Raw genomic sequence first — 23273 nt, 5'->3', positions numbered from 1 at the left:
CTCTGCTAGAGTGCGTTCCCCTTCTTACAGAGCAGGAAACTGGTTGCAAACTCATGTGAGTTTCTTAAGACAATAAACAATTCAATCTGGGTTGCCCAGGTTGAGATATGTTCTAATATTCCTGATAAGACCCCTTTTCAACCCCTCCTAAAAGAATAAAGACACCACAGTCTTATTCATAAGTAACAAAAAGTAGTTAGAGCCAGTGTGGTGTAGTGGTTAAGAGTGGTAGTCTCGTAATCTGGGGAACCGGGTTCGCGTCTCCGCTCCTCCACATGCAGCTGCTGGGTGACCTTGGGCCAGTCACACTTCTCTGAAGTCTCTTAGCCCCACTCACCTCACAGAGTGTTTGTTGTGGGGGAGGAAGGGAAAGGAGAATGCTAGCTGTTTTGAGTCTCCTGAAGGGGAGTGAAAGGCGAGATATCAAATCCAAACTCTTCTTCTTCTCTTCTTTTACTCACGATCAGGCAGAGCACAGTGTGATCTCTGAAGGCAGGCTTTAGGCTTAAAGTTACACACATAATAATAATAATAATAATAATAATAATAATAATAATAATTTTATTATTTATACCCCGCCCATCTGGCTGGGCCTCCCCAGCCACTCTGGGCGGCTTCCATAAAAACCAAAAATACAGTAAAATATCACACGTTAAAAACTTCCCTGAACAGGGCTGCCTTAAGATGTCTTCTGAATGTCAGGTAGTTGTTTATCGCTTTGACATCTGCTGGAAGGGCGTTCCACAGGGCGGGGGCCACTACCGAGAAGGCCCTCTGCCTGGTTCCCTGTAGCTTTGCTTCTCGCAATGAGGGAACCGCCAGAAGGCCCTCGGCGCTGGACCTCAGCGTCCGGGCAGAATGATGGAGGTGGAGACGCTCCTTCAGGTATACTGGACCGAGGCCGTTTGTACACACATGTACAAACAGGTTTACCTCATATGGTAGATAACATAGGGAACTGCTGTGGCAGCCAGCAGTACAGTCCAGGTGATGCAGGAAGCAGACAAGACAAACGGGAAGGTCGAAAAGGGGAAGGTAGCAGGGTGACTTGCCTTTTACCAGGTCTGGAAAGGTCATGCCCACCTACTAGTCACATGCAAGGAAGGATGCTCCAGGCCAGGAAGACAGGAAGTTTTGACTGGCTGAACCAAACATTCCCTTGCATGTCCACTCTAGCCAAACAAGGAATGTTGTACTTGACTGCTCCAAGTGGTTTACATCCCACATAATGCAGCTCCCACAATGCCAATTTCTTGAGCTACTGGAAAATGGTAACATGGTAGGTTGCCATCAGGAGTCTGGCATGACAATACCAAAGTCAGTGGAATGGTGGAATGTGCCTCACAGATCTTAAAAATAATGAAACTGATACCTAACCTACCTCCTTATTCTTTTAGGCACTGTGTTCGATGACATAAGCAGCTCTGGTTGCATCGCTGTGAAGGACTGTCACTGTACTTACAATGGAGACACTTATTCTCCTGGAGCTTCTTTTGCATCCCAGTGCACTGCATGGTAAGACACCCACATCTGCTCATTCCTATTGCCTAAAAAATAAATGTGATGGGAATAATGACTCAAGCGTAAAATGTTGTGGTATTAAAAAAAGAATCTCAGTATTGATGTTTACTACTTTAGTGTCAATTGCGTCAAATGCTAAAACACTGCAGCATGGAGCCACATGGATGCTCCCTTGGGTTCTGTAACAGAAGAAAGGTAGACTATAAATGATATGAAACAAAATAAGCTACAAAATACTGAAAAAACACCAACTGACAGGCATCAGATTAATATGAGTGAATTAATATGGCTGAATGTCAAGTACAGGTATCCATATTCAAAGGATATCCTGCTGTTTCTAGGATATCCCTCCAGGTATATTTGACATCAAAATTCACAAAGAATAGGAGATATTTGAGGATTTTTTTAAGGAGCAGGTTAATGTCATTGTGAAGGAGGAGGTGGAGGAGAAACCCTATTTTTTTAAATAAAAAAAACAACAACCCATTGAATGCACTCATATTGTATATGAAGGAGATGAAGGTTTAAAGAGGCTTTTGTTCAAATATGCGACATTAATCCATTTCTATTCCAAAATTAACTAAAGGGCCCCACTTTGGCAACGTGTTTTGAAGTATGAAGCCTTCAGGAATACACGGGTTATTATTTATTGTTTATTGTTTCAACGTCTTTCAAAAACAGTTATTAGCATTGCTATAGTTCATCAAGGAACATTGGATTACCTACAGAAAAGTTGTTCATTAATAAAAGACCACAACCTACAGCAGCACTTAAAGAAAGGGAAATGAGTGTATTAAAATAGCCTAGCTTTAATTATTGTACTTTTCTTTTTTGCTTGTTTTGTTTTCCTTGTGTACACTGTCACCTGATGCACACCACTCTCTTCTTTTCAGTACATGTACTGGAGGCCAGTGGGCCTGTGTCAGCCTTGACTGCCCTGGAATGTGCTCAGTTGAAGGAGGCTCCCACATCTCCACATTTGATGAGAAACGTTATTCGGTCTTTGGGGACTGTAGCTATGTCTTAACTAAGGTAACCAAAAGGCAATATTTAACTTTGGGGGAGGTTTGCAATGGAGAAATCCCCACATGCAGGGATCAAAATGGCTTGGTTAGAATGTCACAGGAAAAAGGTTTGATTTAATTAAGCTATTGACATCAACAGTAATTTTCTGTACACTGGAAACCCCAGCAAAGAGTCCAACATAAAATAAGTACGTTGATGTCAGCAGGCTTTTGCAAAAGTCCCATAGGAAAGAACTGCAGTTGCCATGCTTTGGGGATTTCACATGCAACTGTTCAATTCAGCCTTCCTCAACCTGGATATTTTGGTCAACAGCCCCCTTCAGCACCAGCCAGCATGGCCCTGGTCTGGGATGATGAGAGTTGGAATCCAAAAACATCTGGAGGGTACTAGGTTGCGGAAGGCTAGTTTAATTCACTGCTGTTTAAGTATTGCAGTGTATTTCTCAGACTGGGAAACCAAGCACATAGTATGTTTTTTAGTGGCTGGGGAGATGGAATGGGGCCTGGAAAATCTTGGGTCTGAGTCCCTATAGATTTTATGTGTATGCTACATCTGAAGGACACAGCCTCATTGACAAGGCTCATCTCACAAAACGCCGAATGAGACTAAGCTAGTTGGACTTAAAGGTAAAGGTAAAGGGACCCCTGACCAGTAGGTCCAGTCGTGACCGACTCAGGGGTTGCGACGCTCATCTCGCTTTATTGGCCGAGGGAGCCGACGTACAGCTTCCAGGTCATGTGGCCAGCATGACTAAGCTGCTTCTGGCGAACCAGAGCAGTGCACAGAAACACCGTTTACCTTCCTGCCGGAGCGGTACCTATTTATCTACTTGCACTTTGACGTGCTTTCGAACTGCTAGGTTGGCTAGTTAGACTTTAAAAAGGTAAAGGTAAAGGTACCCCTGCCCGTACGGGCCAGTCGTGTCCGACTCTGGGGTTGCGTGCTCATCTCGCTTAAGAGGCCGGGAGCCAGCGCTGTCCGAAGACACTTCCGGGTCACGTGGCCAGCGTGACGAAGCTGCTCTGGCGAGCCAGCACCAGCGCAGTGCACGGAAACGCCGTTATCTTCCCACTATAAAGCGGTACCCATTTATCTACTTGCACTTGGGGGTGCTTTTGAACTGCTAGGTGGGCAGGAGCTGGAACCGAAAGACGGGAGCTCACCCCGCCATGGGGATTCGAACCGCCGACCATGCGATCGGCAAGTCCTAGGCACTGAGGTTTTACCCACAGCGCCACCCGTGTCCCATCTAGTTGGACTTAGTTCCCATTAAATTAATGGGACTTGAGCTTAGCCAATACTTAATTTCAATGGGGCTAAAGTTTGACTAATTTAGTTTACATCCAGTCCAGAAGCTTTCACTTCAAATCAGCACCTCTCCTCAGATTACTTCCTGTATAAAGCCCTAAGCCAGGGATGGGGACCCTGTGGCCTCCGGACAGTCAGAGATGATGGGAGTTGTAGTTCAGCAGCATCTGGAGGTGTTGGTCCAGCAAAACACTGGGAGCTCTTTTACCTCATGAGCCCTCTTGCCCATTAAGATAATAGGGGAGGATGCCCTATTCATGTGCTAGCTCCTTGCAATGAAATATCAATGGGAGCAGGGGATAGACCTTTTACAGCACTGGCTCCTATTCTGTGAAACACCCTTCTAAGAGAAATGTCAATTCTATGATCTTCCTTGCCTTTCAAATACAAGGTAAAGTATGCTTGTTTAGGCAAGCTCTTAATCTTCCATAGGAACTTGGCATGATATTTGACTTGCTAAATTATCACGTTTTAGTCTTATTTATATCATACTTTGTTTTTTAAAACATGTTAGCAACGTGTTGTAAAAACGACATTATATTGTTTTAATTGTGGGAAGTTTCCCCATATTGACAACAAAAAGCAGGCTGTCATTATTTTAAATAAACAACCCAGCTAGCTCAAAAGCCATGCGGTAATGGTTATATAAAAAGCCAAGCATTGCATGCTGCCTACACTGTGTTCTTCACTTCCAGCTCTGTGACAGTAAGGCCTTCACTGTTCTGGGAGACATTCGAAAATGTGGCCTGACAGACACCGAGACCTGCCTGAAAGGCATCGCCATCAACATAGATGGAGGAGAGACAGTAAGTATGGAAAACAAGACCAACTATATGCTCAAAAGGGAGATTACACACTGATTTATAGAAGCACTCCTTCCGCCCACAGTGAAACAGCAAATATGTTCTGTCTTATGCAAAATGTGTAGAACTGCTCAGTTTTATCTCCTAGTCTCAATTACTACTCCTAACAATAAACCAACTGACCTGTCCCAATCAGAATGTGAACTTCAGTCCCCTTGTGTGGCCCTCAATTCCCCTCTAGGTTACAGTAAGTCCTTTCACAGTCTAGATTTCATAATATTGCAGGCCCACTGCCCCACAACCTCAAGCCCTCCACCTTTCCTTCCTTCACATTTTCCTTCTCTTCCCACTTCTTTGTTTCCAATGCTCCTTTCTTCAAGTCTCCTTCCCCATATCTATCCTTTCCTCTGGTTACTGTTTCTTGGCCTAGTGCCTCTTCCTTCAACTAACTTGCTTCCGGTTTCTCCCTCCCTCCCTTTGCTTCCTTATCTCCTTGTGATTCTTCCCATTCTCCAGACTGCCCCACAAACCTACTCTGATCCATAGAGAGCTGGGTGAGGATTTAATTCCAGTCAATTGACAGTTGTCCCTTCCCTCATAAAAGTTATTCCAGACATTCTAGCAGCTTTGTTTCCTGAGCAGTTGGAGCATTCATGAACAGTTCATTTCCAGCACAATCAACTGGTGTCAGAGGCTTCATTGCTACAGATGCAATACAATGTGGATTTTGTTGGAAGTTTATGTGCATGAGCAGTGTCATCCAAAGTCCCAAAGAAACAGGAAAACAAGCGCATATGATATTTTTAACCATACTTGTTCATCATTATCTTTACCTTTCTCCTCTGCCAGGTAGTTGTGATCAAGTCTACTGGGGTTGTGTATGTGAATATGATCCTTTCCCAGCTGCCTATCTCAGCATGTAAGTTCTCCTTTCAGAGATAACACATGACATTCATCATTCTTCACTCTCCTACTCTATTATTGTTCTCAACATGAGGGATACCTTCAGCAAGGCTCTTCTGGTGTTCTTAGGATTTTGGACTTTTCTCTTATGCTAGAAGGCCATTTACTAGGGAAAATGGTTAAAATGCTAAGCATAAGCAGTTGTTACCTCATTGTTAAGTATGCAAAATGCACATACCCTCGTGCCCCCCCCCCTGTAGCAAATGCCATAGCCATATGAATCATCAGTTGACACCTGATGAAATGTTTGATCCCATTACTAAACTCATTATATTCCACTTCGACAGCCAATGTCACCATCTTCAGGCCCTCATCCTTCTTCATGGTTGTGGATACAAATTTCGGCCTCCAGTTACAGATCCAGCTCGTGCCCATCATGCAATTATTTGTACGCATGGACCCAACTCACAAAGAGCAGACATGTGGTAAGTGAGTCAATTAGTCATTAGTCTCAAGACATAGAGGTGATGTTCACTGAAATCACTGTGATGCTGTATGAAGGATTGCAAGGATTTAAAGTTGAATCCTGACAGGAAAGGTGTACTGTGGGGTGTGGGGGACTCCCTGGTCCTGAATGGGGCAACTGTGCCCCTGAAGGAGCAGGTGCACAGCCTGGGAGTCATTTTGGACTCACAGCTGTCCATGGAGGCGCAGGTCAAATCTGTGTCCAGGGCAGCAGTCTACCAGCTCCATCTGGAAAGCAGGCTGAGACCCTACCTGCCGCGGACTGTTTCACCAGAGTGGTGCATGCTCTAGTTATCTCCCGCTTGGACTACTGCAACACACTCTACGTGGGGCTACCTTTGAAGGTGACCCAGAAACTACAACTAATCCAGAATGTGGCAGCTAGACTGGTGACTGGGAAGTGGCCGCCGAGACCAAATAACACCGGTCTTGAAATACCTACATTGGCTCCCAGTACATTTCCGAGCACAATTCAAAGTGTTGGTGCTAACCTTTAACGCCCTAAACAGCCTCGGCCCAGTATACCTGAAGGAGCGTCTCTACCCCCTATCGTCCAGCCCGGACACTAAAGTCCAGCTCTGAGGGCCTTCTGGTGGTTCCCTCACTGTGAGAAGTGAGGTTGCTGGGAACCAGGCAATGGGTCTTCTTGGTAGTGGCGCCCGCCCTCTGGAACGCCCTCCCATCAGATGTCAAGGTAATAAACAACTATCTGGCTTTTAGAAGACATCTGAAGGCAACCCTGTATCGTGAAATTTTAAATGTCTAATGTTTTACCATTTTTTATGTGCTGTAAGCCGCCCAGAGTGGTTGGGAAAACCCAGCCAGATGGGCAGGGTATAAATAATAAAATTGTTGTTGTTGTTGTTGTTGTTGTTGTTGTTGTTGTTATTTAAAGTCCCCATGGTTTTGTTCCAGGTCTCTGTGGAAACTTCAACAATGTCCAAGCAGATGACTTCAAAGCTGCCAGTGGAGTAGTGGAAGGAACTTCAGCTGGTTTTGCCAACACGTGGAAAGCACAGGCCAATTGTCCTGACATCAAAAATATTTTCGAGAACCCATGTACTCTCAGCATAGAAAATGGTATGTGCACTGATATTTTGCAGCTTTTCTCCTAGGACACTCTTTAACCAACAGCCTAATTAGAAAGACCCTTTAGAATTATTTTTTAAGCAGAAACTCACATTAACTCTATTAACTATTGTACAATAGAAATTGCCCTTGTATAGGGCTGGTAAGGACATAAAGGTCATGTTGACTTTTTTAGCTTTTATATTCCACCCTTCCTTCATGCAGCATCCTAATTCTTCTCCCTCCCATTTTATCCTCACAACAACCCTGTGAGGTAAGCTTGTCTGAGAGAATGTAACTGGTTTTTGGACACCTAGGGATCTTAAAAGCTGGGTGGGTGAGTCCAACACACACTCTCTAAGTCATAGTTTGTTGCTCTATGCCACACTGGCTCTCAGATGACAATGGCTCCCCGTAAGAGAAAAAGGCTTTGTACAGCTGGAACAATCGTTGCAGACTATTCCACATTATCCAGATCATGGTGTATTAAGACAGCAGATAAAAATGGCATGACAGACAAAAGATGACGGGTTAAAGCAGATTATAGGTGACTTGAGCAAGCAAGCACAACTATATGATGCGGAAGGAAGGCAGAAAGATACAGTTAACAATGAGAGCAAGTTCTAATACAGTATTTTCTCTCATTGACTGGCTGGAATAGGTTCTCGAACTCTGATAGTGATTCTTACATGCTTGGGTGGTGGATATAGAGGGATGCATGAGTGTGGAATTGGCAGAAATGACCGGCAGAATCCGAGACCAGGGAGAAGAGTCGGTGGAAGAAGATTGGGAAAAAATTAAAGACTATTTACAGAAATATTGTAAAATTAATGAATGTTAGAAAAAGGTTGGAATGAAGTTATTCGGCTTTAGCAGAAATGTTATAAGGAATTAGGTACAGATAGATTGTTAATGTATTAAACGGGAAAAAGGGGGGAAAGGTTAGAATATGTTAAGAATTACAGGACAGAAAACAGAGGAAGATGGAAAGGATTTGCTGAAATAGTTCAATTGAAGTGGAATACAAAAAGGGAGGTGTGAGGAAGTCGATGAAACAAGCGAATGAAAGACAAGATATGGAAATTACTGGATGCGTTTTTAATTGTTTTTGTTTTGTTTTGTTAATTCAATGTTTTATGTAGTGTTTTTGTTTTTGTATTGTACTGTAGTGTTTTGTTTAATTCTTTCTCTTTCTTTTTTGTAATTTTTAAACAGCTAATAAATATTATTTTTTAAAAAATAGAGGGATGCATGAGTCTGAAGGAACTAGACTATTGTACAAAGGTGAAGTTTGTAGCTCTGCCCTGCCCACCACTGGCGTAAGGTCCCTGAGAGGCTGCACAGAAGGGAATGTGTTCCTTGGGCTGAAACACATTGCCCATCTCTGCAGTAATATGTATAAAACCACATTGCTTTTTGTCTTGTACAGAAAAATATGCTTCGCACTGGTGCGGCCTGCTGACGGACAGCAATGGACCCTTTCAGAAGTGCCACTCTGCAGTAGATCCTAATGTTTTCCACACGGTACTTTGTACATTCTGTTTCTTTGAAGTGCCAATGAGAATCTGAACATAATTCCTGGGGGTGGGAATTAATCCTGTTAGAGTGGATAAACAAGGTCAGGGCTTCAGTATACTCTCTGCCAAACTTTCTGTCATTAATGTATATTATCAATCCCCATATCATGTTATCCTACATATTCATTTCTCGCTTCACTACTAAATATAAACATCTCCTCATTCCACTCTGTGTGGTTGGCCATGTAGTTTGCCAACTTCTGAGACAGAGGTTAACATTTAAGCAGCTGGTTCTCAGGAAACTCCCAGGTCCCTCAGTAGTTTAAAGCAAGCAGTGTGAAATATAAAGACATATTTTTAGATTAAATTCATAGATGAGTTCTTCATGTGAAGGTTTAAGAGCAAATGTCCCTGAAAGGGGGGGGGGAGTTAATATTAATGGCTATTCTCTGTCTCCCTAGACCTGTATGTTTGATACCTGCAATTGTGAAAGGAGTGAGGACTGTTTGTGTGCTGCCCTTTCCTCCTATGTCAGAGCCTGTGCTGCAAAGGGAGTGCTGCTGAGCGGATGGAGAACCAGCATCTGTAGTAAGTTATGAGGATTTTGTAAACCAAAAAGCAAGTGACCAAAGGAGATTGTCAAAGTGTTTCAAATAGAACTCCAAACCATCATTCACCTCAACATTTTTGGATTTTTTTCAGTGTTGCTGAATTATTTTGCAAGTTTTCTTAGTAGTAAGTCTCAATGAAATTAATGGAGCTTCCTTTTAAGTATCCAACATGGTGCTAAGTGAATCTCTGTCAGCACAAGATGGAAAGTTCTTCTCTTTTCTCTCCCCGCCCTGCCTGGACACCCCCTAAATGTGTTCTTGGAGTTCCCCCAACCCTCAAGAACAGGTTTGGGGAGGGTGCAGGGTGCATAATACATAATGTAACAATGCATATTATAACTGATTCTTTTTAAAAAAGAAGAAAGAAACCCAAATGTTTTTAAAAAGTAGTCTTGGCATTTTGGGTTTAAAAATATACTGCAGTTGTTTAGAACACCACTTCATTTTTGTGACTTTATTTTTGATGCATCTGCTTCAGCCACTGCATCTCTCAAATAAAATGAGCTGCTAGAGAGAAACATCTGCTCATCTGTAGATGTGTGGTTTTTTCTATAGAAATTCAACTGCTGCCTGCTAGTAAGTGGCAAAGAAGGCAGTTTTTTTTTTTTGTTGGCTACCATTTTGAATTTCCCCAATTGCACATCAGAACAAGGCCACCTGGTTCAATTTGCTCCCTCTCAAGATAATTTTGATCCCCTCCACAGCTTGAAATACTGATGAATCAAAACAACTCATTTCAAGCAGGTGGTTTTTATGTGGACCCGATCTTTGCCAGTTAGTAGCAGCTGTAGTTTCGAAATTATCCTGGACAAGATTTTGAAGGAATTTGAAGCATCTATGCTTTGTTTGTGTGACAACCCCAAAGTGGTGCCAGTAGTTTCCCGAAAGTCTTAATCTGGTGAGCAGATACAGATGAGGCTTACGGGAGCTGCTGAAAGTTCAGAAGGAAATAAAGTTATTGCTTGCCATGGGGAGGCAAATCACAACCAAAAAACCTTACAGTCTTATGTGAATAGTTTCTCTCTCTAGTTACACCAAAGAATTCTTGACAGCACTGGATTAGAAATTAGGAGTAAAAGACATATTTTTTGGAAAAGATAGAAAAACACACAAACTATCAAATGAGTAGTTTTCAAAGCTGTGATTTAAAGATGAATCTGGAATCACATAGCTTGATTCAAAGGCCAATAAATTACATGGATCAGTCACGTTTTGAACAAGCTCCTTTTCATAAACCTATACAAGATAGTAACTTCCCTTCTGCAAGTTAAATTTAATTCAAGGCACCCAAGCAATCGTTCATACAGTCTTTATGCACAAAGCAGCATACGTCACTGTACCCAGAACATCCCATCACACCTGGATGGTGAGGCAGACATCCTAAGCTTCTCTAGCCTCTGGGACTAGAGCCCAGCATCTAGATATACAGATATGCATCTAAACACACACAGCCAATGTTTTTGAGTATACATTGTACCCTGCGACGTCTAGTAATTTATAGCCACAGTAGCCCTTAGATAACTTCTGGAACAACTTCTTTTCTTTTCCCTCTCTCAAGCCAAATACCAAATGTGTCCCAAAACCCTGGTTTACCGTTACAACATTACTTCCTGCCAACCCACCTGCCGATCTCTGAGTGAGCCTGATGTCACTTGCAACATTAAGTTTACCTCTGTGGATGGATGCACCTGCGAAGAAGGGATGTATATGGATGAGAGCGGCAAATGTGTACCTGCTACCAGCTGCCCCTGCTACTACAAAGGGACTCCTCTACTGTCTGGAGAAGTTATCCATGAAAATGGTGTCGTATGGTAAGTGATGGTTTGAAATAAGCATTGTTATGAGGTGATGGGAATAGCCAAAATTTCCTTTCATAGAACCATGCTTCTAAGCTGCCCTTAATTATGATTTTTTTTTAATTTTGTTTTTTGGAAGATTCAGTCAATTTAATTTTGTAATGTCTGGTGCTTAGATATTAGGTGCCTTTGTGACACATTTCTAAATGCCCCAAAGTTTCTTATTTATGTGAGAAAAATATAGGAGCCCAGCTGGATCAGACCAAAGGCCAGCCTAGTCCAACATCTTATTCTCATAATGGCCAACCAAAAGCCTGTGCAAAGCTCACAAGCAACTTATGAATGCAATAGCAACCCAGCTCATGCTCATTAGCAACATTATTCAGAGGCAATACTGGAGACAATATAAAGACATCATGACTAGTAGCTGTGGGTGGCCTTGTCCTCCATGAATTTGTCTAATCCTCTTGTAATGCCTTCCAAGTTGTGAACCATCACTATGTTATCTGGTAATTAATTCCATAGTTTAACTATGCTTTGTGCTTCCCTTTGTCTATCCCACCATTAAACTATCGCATCTGTTAAAAACGGGCTTTCTCGTAATGGCTGGTGGATGGTGAGGAGAGAACTTGAGACTGGCAACAGCACCACAGGTGCCCTGTGGATCTCTGAGATCTGTCCACTCCTGATAAAAATGCCTCACCCCAGTCCAGATCCACCAAGGAGGAATTCTTAAAGCATTTTAACAGGCTATTTTAAGGGAAACATTTTCCTTTTGGTCACAAGGTGACAATTCAGCATTCCACACCATGAAGGATTTGTTGTTGCTGTCCTTTAGCCAGGCAAGAACAACTGTTATTCATAAAACTGGTTCAATTTTTAAGTAAGAAACATTCTTCATCTCTTGCAGCACTTGCACACAGGGAAAGCTTCAGTGCATTGGAGAAGTGAAACCACAACCAGGTAAGCCAAATCACAGAAAAAGATAATAGTAGTTCCAGAGACCTTGTAAAACTGAAATATTCAATTGGACTTTGAGTCCTCCGCAAATTGGTTGAAAATATCCAATAGGCTCCCTCCAATGTACAGATGTGGAGTTGTTTTACAACCTTGAGTGATGCAAGTTTCTATTATCTGCTAAGCACCATAGCCAAGATAGCCACCATCCTCTGTCTTAAAATTGGCAGTGAAAGTATAATGTTGTCATTGTACAAAGACTTTTATGTGTGTTTTTAAGTGAGGTGTTGATAATGGTGTGCCCTGAACTAGTTTTCATGACATACACTCACTGTTTTGGTGATTAATGTCTAATTTCAAACTGAGATTTCATCTAGCTCTCCTTTCTATCAGAATGTTTTGCTCCCATGGTCTACTTTGACTGCACTAATGCCACAGTAGGAGCCACTGGAGCCGAGTGTCAGAAGAGCTGTCAGACCCTTGACATGGAATGCGTAAGTGTGACTACATTGTAACCATTTCTTATCTAAATTACCTGTTCAACTTATGTATTACATTGTTCCCATGATGATTGCAGTTATCACTTCTTTCCTGAATTTATGAAACTGTCAGCACCGCTCAGCATTCATCATGGTCTCCTGTTACAAAATAGGAGTCATGCTGATGGGTGATCAGAGGCAATGACGAAAGCTAGCCTACAGAACCCATCAGAAGGTACTTCAGTGGTAGAGACAGGGAGGCACAGGGCATGGTAAACCAGTTTAACCACCATGTTATGACTTGTGAATCACTCTTACACCCAACATTATTTTTAAATCAAGGGACACCCAACATTTTTTAAAAAATCAAAGGTGTCAATATACTAAGTCACAATCTAGTGATTTATAATAACATTCTCTCAAAGAGTTCAAGAAAAGTTCTCCACACCTAAACTCCTCTGAAAAAGTAAACTTGAAGCAGTTTTGCATAGCTTGCTAATTAATTGACTCTTCATTGGTAACGCACCACTGGAGACAGATACTGATTTCACTCTGTCTAGTATCTTAGACACTTTTGTTTCTCACCTATTGATTTGTCAAGTAACATCTTTTGCTGCCTTATCTTCTGTTACAGTACAGCACACAGTGCGTCTCTGGCTGCATGTGTCCCAAGGAGTTGGTGTCCGATGGCCAAGGTGGGTGTGTAGCTGCTGAAGAGTGTCCATGCGTTCACAATGAAGCCACATACAAGCCAGGGGACAGCATCAAGGTGAAATGTAATACTTGGTACGTATCGCCTGTTATAAGCTGAACTAAAAGTATTGAACCCTTCCATCTAAATGGGGGGGGGGGTCAAACAAACCCTGCCACTGTGAAATTTAACCATATTTCTGTCTGTGCAGTACATGTAAGAACAGAAAGTGGGAGTGCTCCACTGAACCCTGCCTGGCAACATGCTCTGTTTATGGAGATGGTCATTACATCACTTTTGATGGCAAACGCTATAGCTTCAGTGGAGACTGTGAATACACACTGGTCCAGGTATAATACTTTTCTCCCCAAGCACTTGCTTTTTTGAAATGCAGAGTCTTTAGTCTTTAGTCTTGATATGGCAAGCTGTGTTCATGAACACCATATAACCCTCTTCTCCACAGGATCATTGCAGTAAAAACAATTCAAATGCAGGGAACTTCAGAGTGATCACGGAGAACATCCCCTGTGGCACCACCGGGACAACCTGCTCAAAAGCCATTAAAGTCTTCATGGGGGTAAGTAGGTTCACGCAAGATGAACGCAAAATATGACTTGTGCACCTGGACATAACTGGGTTATATTAAATCTACAAATGGGGAAATCATGGACTGCAAAGTAACTAAGTTGTAAAGGTAGGTAGCTGTGTTGGTCTGATGTAGTCGAAATTAAAAAAAATAAAAAATTGTCCAGTAGCACCTTAGAGTCCAACTAAGTTTGTTCTGGGTATATGCTTTTGTGTGCATGCACACTTCTTCAGATACACTGAAACAGAAGACCCTTATATATAGTGGGAAGGTGGGGTGGGGTTTTTTAGAAGGGTAGTAGGAGATGGGTGATTGACTCGATGGGTATGGTAAACCTGTTGACACTGTTAACGACTGGAATTAGTCCTACAGGAAAAAGCAAAGGATAGTATGCAGATGACAAAAAATAGCTTTAGCATGTGTAATGAGACAAGAATCCAATATCTCTATTCAGACCAGGTCTCTCCATAGTTTTCAGTTTAGTAATAAGTTGTAATTACTTGAAAGAGAAGTTGCTGAATTACAATTTATTGTTGCTTTTCATCTTTCAGAACTATGAGCTGATACTCGCTGATGAAAAATTTACAGTGGTACAGAGGCTTTCTGGTGGAGGTGAAGTGCCATTCAAGGTCCGCTACATGGGAATCTACATGGTGATTGACACCACAGCTGGACTGGTCCTGTTGTGGGACAAGAAAACCAGTATCTTCATCAAACTCAATGATGAATTTAAGGTATGCTGAGGATGCCAGATCAGATTATATAGGGGTGTGTGTGTAATGAAAGAGAAGTGCTACAACATTCTTCCAGGAAATTCTGAAAAGGACAAACATTAAGAGCTAATGTTAGCATTTAAATATTCCAGTCAGTCGATTTATCAGATGAATCCCCTTACTTGACCTCTTCATAGTCAGTTTAACATTGGTTCTTTGTCTGTATGTATGAAGAACTATTGATAGTAATGAGAAACTGGTCACATTAAAAACAAAGTACAAGACAATGTACTAACTTCATATTATGATGAAGTATGACTCCAGAAATTGCTATTGATTATTCTTTATGTGATCTCATGGTGGGCTTCCCATGGGCATCTGGATGGCCCTTGTGAGAAAAGAATGCTAGACTGTATCAACCAGATCCAGCATGGCTCTCTTTACATTCTAGCTATCATTTCTATCGCAGAACTATTTTTTCTTGCATGATCAATGTGCACAGGACCAGTTACAGGACAATGATAGACAAAATGATGCCTGACATCATCCCTGACCATTGCCCATGCTGCCTGGGGTTGATGGGAGTTGTAGTTCAACAACATCTTAAGGGCACTATGTTGGTTAACACTGTGATAGTATATAAAGGTTTGTTTGTTTTTTCATAATAATGCAGCAAAATATATGCTGTGATTGTCAATATCCAAAATATGGTTAGTGTTGACATTCACATTCATATGTAAATGCTGGCCATCCCAAATTGGATGAGCACAACATCCTGATAGTGATGGAAACTGCCCTTCCTCTGGTCATCAAATTGATCATTTGATACACAGGAAAGTGAGTGGTAATAATTCCCTTGTGTGCCTGTGTATGAGAGAGAGAATGTGCAGGGGCTGCATCTACTTTTGGTCCCATCCATCACTGCGATGCAGCCTTAGGAGGGCTGACCCAAGGGTGAATGAATCAAACCCAAGGAGATTACCACCTCTGCTCTCAAAGACTCCCTAATAATGCAAAAACAAATCACTCAAGTTTCTGCTTTTTTATTTGTAATTATGGTAAGCAGTATTTTTTAAAGAATCTTTTTGAATGAAATTATTTTTTAAATAATAATTATAATAATAAATATTGAGAGTGGGTGGGGAATCAGGCTATGCCATTTTTTCTGCTCTAAAAGCAACTGTTAGAGCAGTTGTTCTGGTAGAAGCCTAAAATATAACTTTTGATATACTTTATATGTTATGAGGCTATGCTTAAATAGATGTGCTAATTCAGTGTACTGCATGTGTTTGATGTGTACATAGGGTCTCTGAGCACATGAAATTATCAGTTCATGTAATGGGGACAGTCAATCTATCCATGCATGTATATGCTGATCAGCTTCCTCTGCAAAAATTAACTAAAAAGTCCTCGTGAGTGGGAGAGCCCACAAAGTATGACAGTCACTATAAATAACCAAAGTATTATTCCATTTTGAAATTGCAGGGTCTCTAATCCCAGGAAAATAAATTTTCCACTCCTCATTAACTTGTACTTGTCTCTCTGCAGGGTCAAGTTTGTGGCCTCTGTGGAAACTATGATGGCAATGACATAAACGACTTCACCACCAGGAGCCAGTCTGTTGTAGGAGATGTACTGGAGTTTGGTAACAGCTGGAAGGTGTCTCCTACTTGCCCAGATGCCCCGGGCAGCAGAGATCCTTGTTCTACAAACCCATATAGGAGTTCTTGGGCCCAGAAGCAATGTAGCATCATTAACAGCAAAGTGTTTGCTTCCTGCCACTCTCAGGTATGGGCAAATGCATTTTTAAAAGAATGTATAGGACACTTGAACAGCTCCAAGCTTAAGACTTGATGTGCCTGCACTTGGGACAGGCTGTACCAACCACTGCATAAGAGCAACATAAAAATGTGTTGTCATTCTGTCAGCTAATAATTTAGATAAGAAAAAGTTAAATGTGAGCCCCAGATTGGTTAGGCTCCCCAGCACAGTAAATGCCTGATATTAACACATTTAATAAATAATTAATATTTAGGGGGTTGCCAACCAATTTTTGTTTTTCCTCAGTGGATGCATAAAAATACCCTTTGCTTCAATGACAAATTACTTCCTTGACAATTACTAATGGTAGATGATACATAACCTTTTCACATCCACTTGACATTTCGGAAGCATTCATGTTTATTATTAACAACAAATTGCCTCTGCATGCAATTCTGTTGCTATAACAAAATGTACAACTTGAAAATAAAAACAATGACTACTGATGTCACAAATTTTCCATGCTGACTTTGTTGGAGAAACGAGAACTGTAATTGAAAAAAACAACAGAAAATGCACCCTCCCTCTCTGACCTGCTAAGACTGAACCACAAATCAAACCATGTGTATTCCTTCTCTAACAGGTTGAACCAACTAAATACTATGAAGCCTGCATCTCTGATGCCTGTGCTTGTGACACTGGGGGAGACTGTGAATGCTTCTGTACTGCTGTAGCCGCCTATGCTCAGGCGTGCAACGAAGCTGGCAGTTGCATTTCTTGGAGAACTCCAAACATCTGCCGTGAGTACTGCCCATTCCTTTTAAAGTAATAACAAAAAGATAGATTAGTGAGAACTAGAATTAGGTTAATGTTGTGGTAGGATGGCATGAAGTAGGTTGGAGCATTGCTGAACATTTGCATATTTTTGTAATCCAATTTCTGCATTCATTTTGAATGCAGTGACGCTATCACAACATGATTCCTGCTTGTCACATTCATATCATGAACATTTGAATTTATCCTAACTTTGCAAGAGCTAAATGTCTTCAGAATGTGCTAAATCTCAGCATATCCCCTCCTTACTGTCCAATCCCCTCCTTACTGTCTCCCGTGCTGTCAGTCCATAGCTGCCTGTGACCACGAGTTCAAGGAAAATAGGAAGACTTTCCCTGGAACAAGTACTGCTGCTGCTACTAGTTGCCTGCCTTGTTATTCATTAAATTTATATACTGCCCTTCATCCTAAGATCACAGGGTGGTTTACAGTACAAAAATGCAGAATATATAATAACAAAAAAAACCCAGTAACACATTTAGAAGACCACAGATCTTTTATATTTTGGCAGAGGAAGTGTAGCCATTCACCAGGCCCAGCATTCACCACCCAATCCTACCTGTGATCCATCCAGTCCAACATCTCTGATCCTACCTCCTGCCAGCTGGGGAGAAGAAGTAGCAGGAGGGTAACTGGGTCTGTTCCTGACATCCCTGCTCACAAAATTCATTTGATGGTGCTCCTGACTGGTGAAGTGCATAATGACACTGGAAAAACAAGCAACTAATATTTCTTACCATTGAACATAGAAATGAGAAATGACTGGCATACAGTGCAAGGATAGGTATTGAGTTCTATGAAATTAATGCATTTTGCTTGAAAGTAACATTTAAAAAAAACCCCTTTCCTCCTTTTGCAGCTCTGTTCTGTGATTACTATAATCCAAAAGAGGAGTGTGAGTGGCATTACCAGCCTTGTGGCTCTCCTTGTATGAAGACTTGCAGAAACCCAAGTGGAAAATGCCTCCATGAGTTACAAGGCTTGGAAGGTACAAGGATTGACCTACAAATGATGATTACAGGAAACTTAAAAGCTTCATTTTATATTAATTGTTATAAAAACTGTGGTTGCCCAAAACAAAATGCTTGATGCTTTGTGAATATGGGAAGTTTGGTTTAGGGAAAGGGAAGTTACTGTTTTGTCCCAGTCAAGGGGACAGGATCTAGCCCAGTGGATACATGTGCTACACAGAAAATTCAAGGTCACATACTGCTCGTCCCTGTCTGGGATCCAGAAGCAAAGCCAGATCAAGCAGAGATTGGGTTTCAGCCAGGCAAGGTCAGATTCTGATGATCAAGGTGTCTCCCCTGCCAGGTAAGTATTCTGATGATCGGGGTCAGGCAAAGTAAAACACAGATCAGGTTCCACTGAGGTCATTCCAGCAAAGTAGAGAGTAGGTCCAGATAAACAGAGTCAAGTAAAGCAGTGGTTGGGGTCCAAAAAGGCAGATGAGCAAATAAACATAGTAGTAAAACCCTAGTTAGCTCCAAGTGAAATCTAGGCTGGACTGTTGTTCCAGCACCCAACTATCCTGGACTGAGCCTTAAGTAGGATTGTTGCTTTGTTTGGGAAGCTAACTTCTTCCCTGATGCATAGATCCCTTACAGTTAAAAGAGGCCCAGCCACTAGGTGGGCTGGGTGTTCATCAGTATGCGGATGATACCCAGCTCTACCTCTCTTTTAAATCAGAACCAGTGAAGGCGGTGAAGGTCCTGTGTGAGTGTCTGGAGGCGGTTGGAGGATGGATGACGGCTAACAGATTGAGGTTGAATCCTGACAAGACAGAAGTGCTGTTTTGGGGGGACAGGAGGTGGGCAGGTGTGGAGGATTCCCTGGTCCTGAATGGGGTAACGGTGCCCCTGAAGGACCAGGTGCGCAGCCTGGGAGTCATTTTGGACTCACAGCTGTCCATGGAGGCACAGGTCAAATCAGTGTCCAGGGCAGCTGTTTACCAGCTCCATCTGGTACGTAGGCTGAAACCCTATCTGCCTGCGGACTGTCTCGCCAGAGTGGTGCATGCTCTGGTTATCTCCCGCTTGGACTACTGCAATGCACTCTACGTGGGGCTACCTTTGAAGGTGACTCGGAAACTACAACTAATCCAGAATACGGCAGCTAGACTGGTGACTGGGGGCAGCCGCCGAGACCATATAACACCGGTCTTGAAAGACCTACATTGGCTCCCAGTACGTTTCCGAGCACAATTCAAAGTGTTGGTGCTGACCTTTAAAGCCCTAAACGGCCTCAGTCCAGTATACCTGAAGGAGCGTCTCCACCCCCATCATTCTGCCCGGACGCTGAGGTCTAGCACCGAGGGCCTTCTGACGGTTCCCTCATTGCGAGAAGTAAAGCTACAGGGAACCAGGCAGAGGGCCTTCTTGGTAGTGGCGCCCGCCCTGTGGAATGCCCTTCCAGCAGATGTCAAAGCGATAAACAACTACCTGACATTCTTAAGACATCTTAAGGCAGTTCAGGGAAGTTTTTAACGTGTGATATTTTATTGTATTTTTGCTTTCTATGGAAGCCGCCCAGAGTGGCTGGGGAGGCCCAGCCAGATGGGCGGGGTATAAATAATAAATTATTATTATTATTATTATTCACTTTGGAAGCTTGGGGGAGACCAAGGTTCAGTTCTTGCCTCTAAGCTGGAGACCAGAGTTCGAGGAAGACAAGGCAACTTCTTCAAGGTGGAGAGGTGCAGGCATCATGTGCTCTTTTGATGCTAGAACACCCAAGGAGGCAGGAATGTCTAAAGCTGGTTCTGAGGTCAATCTTCCTTTTGGTCAAGAGATTCCCTCTGCATCCATGGCCTCTTCTCCTGAGCCCCAGCCTTGCTAAATGACAGTTGCTTGAGATCAAGATATGGCAGGGATGGGCAGCCTGTGGCCCTCCAGATGTTGTTGAACTACAGTTCCCATCATTCCTGACCCTTGGCCATGCTGGCTATGACTGATGGGAGCTTGAGTCCAGCAATGTATGGAGGCCAAAGCTTCCTCATCCCTGGTTTATGGTGTGACAGCACCATACACAAAATCAGCTTAAAGGCTAACATTTGTACAGGGTATGATAAAAGCTCTCTTTCTTACCACAGGCTGCTATCCAAAGTGTCCAGCTGATAAGCCCTATTTTGATGAAGATGAGATGCAGTGTGTTGATCTTCCAGCATGCGGCTGCTTTGATGGCAAAGGAAACCACTATAAACCAGGAGAAAAAATGCCTTCACAAAAGAGCTGTGAATCATGGTAATGCTTGTCTTTCAAATGATGAGAATGAGAATGTGAATGTAAAATTGTTTAAAGTTGTGCAGAGGCATAGCATGCTCTATTTCATACTGCAGAAACAGGTTTGAGAAGGCAAAGTTTGGAAATGTTCTCCTTAGGATTAATCTGCTCCAGCATGTCTTACTACATTATAATATGGGTTCCATTCTTCTCTCCTGCCCACCTCTTTTTGAACTTCTACTGCGGTAGAAAGAAAGTTTGCCTGAAGGCTCTAGTGAAATTACTACTGCTCTTTTCTTCACTTTCACTCAGCTAATTTGTTTCTCCTCTTCTGTAGGTTCTGGTGAGGATTCTCTACTATCCTACGTACTGTACTTCTTCCTTTTATATAGGGACAGATTCTGATATTTAGGGCTGTGTACACACCATACATTGAAAGCACATTGAAAGCACATTCCCAACCCCAAAGATTCGTGGGATCTGTAGTTTGTTAAGTGTGCTGGGAATTTTAGTTCTGGGGGTAAACCACAGTTCCCAAGATTCTTTCAGGGGGAGATTTGCTTTAAATGTTTGTTATATACACAGCCATTGTCCATGCTGATTAGTAGAATGAATAACCAACCAAATCAGCTTTAGGAATGACCGCTCCCCACATTAAGTAAGCCCTTTGTGTGGTCGCGCGCAGCCCCCTGGACCCTATGTGGCACCATTAGCACAGGCTTGGCTTCGCCTTCTCCAGGTGGGATACCTGGAGGTCTCCGCCTACCTCAGCCAGTTGCCCAATCCCGCCTGGGGAGGCGTTGCCAAGGTGATCAGGCCAAGTAGGGGGAGGGACCACCTGCCCACACAATAGGGGGAGGACCTTACCTGGGAATCATCAGTTAGCCCCACCTTCTAAACAACAGCCAATATACCAATTGTTGGGGGGAAGGGGGTATCTGCTTTTACAAAAAGAAAATTAGAGTTAATCATTGGATGTTCCCTGTGGAACCAAAAAGATAAATGATTCAATTTTAATTCCATTTACTTTGAAGTGCAGTCCATTTATTTCAATGGAACTTCCTTCCAACAGCAAGTAAGATGCAGTCTTTCACACACTCACCTGGAAAATGGAAGCTCTACTGCCGGGATGGCCAACTCCCGAGAGACTGTGATCTACTCTCAGAGTTAGAAACCGGCAGTGATCTACCACCTTTTGGGGGGTTCTAGTCTAAGTTGTTGAGCTTTTTTAGGGAGGAGGAACGCTTTCTTTAGGGGAGCTTCTTTTGGGGGGAGCCTGTGATCTGACAGTGATCTACCACAGACGTTCAATGATCTACCAGTAGATCACAATCTGCTACTGGATGTCATGGAATTTAGTTCTGAGTAAATGAGTAAAACCAATTAGAGTCAAAGCCTAAAATTGCTTTCTCAATCCAAGTGTAGTAGTTTATTCAGAATTTCACCTCCATAGACATTCTTTTATACTGGTTGTATATGCCCCTGAGGGCACACTCCATTGTCTCTTGAGGCAGACGGATGCCAACAACTAATATAAGGAGGGCTGATAGTGTCTTCTTTGCTCACTAAAGAAAATTAACTATCTTCAAATGTATTTTCTTTCCTTTTAGCTATTGTTCCATGGCTGGCAAACCAGAGTGTCGATACGATGAACTTGGTATGTTTTCAGTGCTAAGTTTTAATACGAATTGTGAGTGATTTGGAACAGCCTTTTACATTTTAAGAAGTTTAATGCTGACAATTTCTTTTGAATGACAGAATGCCACTGCATCTATGAAGGGAAGATTAGCAAGCCGGGGGATGTCATCTACAACACAACAGATGGCATTGGAGGGTGCATCACTGCGATTTGCAGTAAGAATGGAACAATAGAGAGGAATATCTTCCCATGCACAACAACACCCACCACAACCACCACCACCACCACTGCACCAACCACTACCGTCTTTAACTTTTCCAGTACCTCTTCACCAGCAACCACTACTGCAGGTAAAAACTCTGATGATAGTGCAATCATATGGTTCACTCCCTCCCTACCCTGTTCAGTGAAACCCATCTCCAGCACATTGGAATTAGTAGTAGAGTATAAATTTCAAGAGCATTACCCTTCAACGTTGTCTGTGGATTTCTGTAGTTTCTTTACCACCTTTTGCATAGCTGTATGGTACATTGCTATGGCGGAGACATAGTACTGCCTCCTGGAATGGTACTCCTGGAATGGTACTGCATGGGCGTTTTTACCCTTAGCATTTTCTGAGCTGGTGGAAATGAATACCAGCCATTCCAATCAATCTAGGAAGGGATGGGTGTTTTCTGGGAAGCCCGGATGAGAGGGCTACCTCTCCAGCTCCAGCAATGCAAAATATGACCTGTGCCTCTGTAGTTTAAATCTTTCAATGAAATGTTTTGGAAAACAATAAGCATTTTTTACTGGTGTGAAGAACTACTTGTAAGTAAATGTATATAGGATACTTTTAAGTAAGCCAATAAGCTGTGGTCCCTCCTGTGATGTGTTTCCAATCTCCCAAAGAGCTGAGGAGAAAAATGGAGGTGCTTCACTCCAGGTTCTCCTTGACTAATTTCTGGGCAACTTGCAGTACCCTGTTTATTCATAGTGCTCCCACCCATCTCATATGTGCTTCATTCAGTTTTCCTCCCATCTCAATCAGCTGCTACCCAGTTTCTTGATTCAGGTCTCTGAGGAGCTCCAGTCCCAGCAGCCCATATCACTTTTCCTTCTCATTTCCTCACTCGAACATTTTCATTTTACATTTTGTTCTTACAAAAGGAAATAGAGATATTTAAAAGCCTGTGTTACTCAGCAACTAGTTCCAGAGGGGTCCAATGGATTGGTTCAGTCCAGATGGCTCGGATGAACTGATTTAGTTAAACCCTCAAAGGTTGCTTCCAAACCACCTGTTTCTTGAGCATCCATTCTGATTTGTTTGCCAGG

At 42.5% G+C, this 23273-nt stretch overlaps 1 protein-coding gene and 1 long non-coding RNA gene across 2 annotated transcripts in view; both read left to right on the top strand.

The window, feature by feature from the left end:
* MUC5AC (mucin 5AC, oligomeric mucus/gel-forming) overlaps positions 1 to 23273 on the top strand; it is a 61285-nt gene that overhangs the window by 12912 nt on the left and 25100 nt on the right. Inside the window, exons 10-30 of the mRNA XM_079985083.1 lie at positions 1398 to 1515; positions 2415 to 2553; positions 4551 to 4661; positions 5508 to 5577; positions 5909 to 6046; positions 7002 to 7166; positions 8584 to 8678; positions 9133 to 9259; positions 10841 to 11093; positions 11989 to 12041; positions 12429 to 12529; positions 13149 to 13300; positions 13417 to 13555; positions 13669 to 13782; positions 14343 to 14525; positions 16053 to 16292; positions 16909 to 17065; positions 17959 to 18087; positions 20191 to 20341; positions 21931 to 21977; positions 22079 to 22309. Of these exons, the coding sequence (XP_079841209.1) occupies positions 1398 to 1515; positions 2415 to 2553; positions 4551 to 4661; positions 5508 to 5577; positions 5909 to 6046; positions 7002 to 7166; positions 8584 to 8678; positions 9133 to 9259; positions 10841 to 11093; positions 11989 to 12041; positions 12429 to 12529; positions 13149 to 13300; positions 13417 to 13555; positions 13669 to 13782; positions 14343 to 14525; positions 16053 to 16292; positions 16909 to 17065; positions 17959 to 18087; positions 20191 to 20341; positions 21931 to 21977; positions 22079 to 22309 (2913 nt within the window). The remainder of the gene's footprint in view (positions 1 to 1397; positions 1516 to 2414; positions 2554 to 4550; positions 4662 to 5507; positions 5578 to 5908; positions 6047 to 7001; positions 7167 to 8583; positions 8679 to 9132; positions 9260 to 10840; positions 11094 to 11988; positions 12042 to 12428; positions 12530 to 13148; positions 13301 to 13416; positions 13556 to 13668; positions 13783 to 14342; positions 14526 to 16052; positions 16293 to 16908; positions 17066 to 17958; positions 18088 to 20190; positions 20342 to 21930; positions 21978 to 22078; positions 22310 to 23273) is intronic.
* LOC307221153 lies at positions 20620 to 21302 on the top strand. Its single transcript, XR_013841322.1, has 2 exons — positions 20620 to 21094; positions 21143 to 21302. It is a non-coding gene; the product is annotated as an uncharacterized lncRNA (long non-coding RNA).

The sequence above is a fragment of the Podarcis cretensis genome (genome assembly GCF_951804945.1).
Source record: "Podarcis cretensis genome assembly, chromosome: 1".
Lineage (NCBI taxonomy): Eukaryota > Metazoa > Chordata > Lepidosauria > Squamata > Lacertidae > Podarcis > Podarcis cretensis.
The sequence above is the reverse complement of the archived record's forward strand: the minus strand, read 5'-3'. Positions and strand labels throughout refer to the sequence as shown.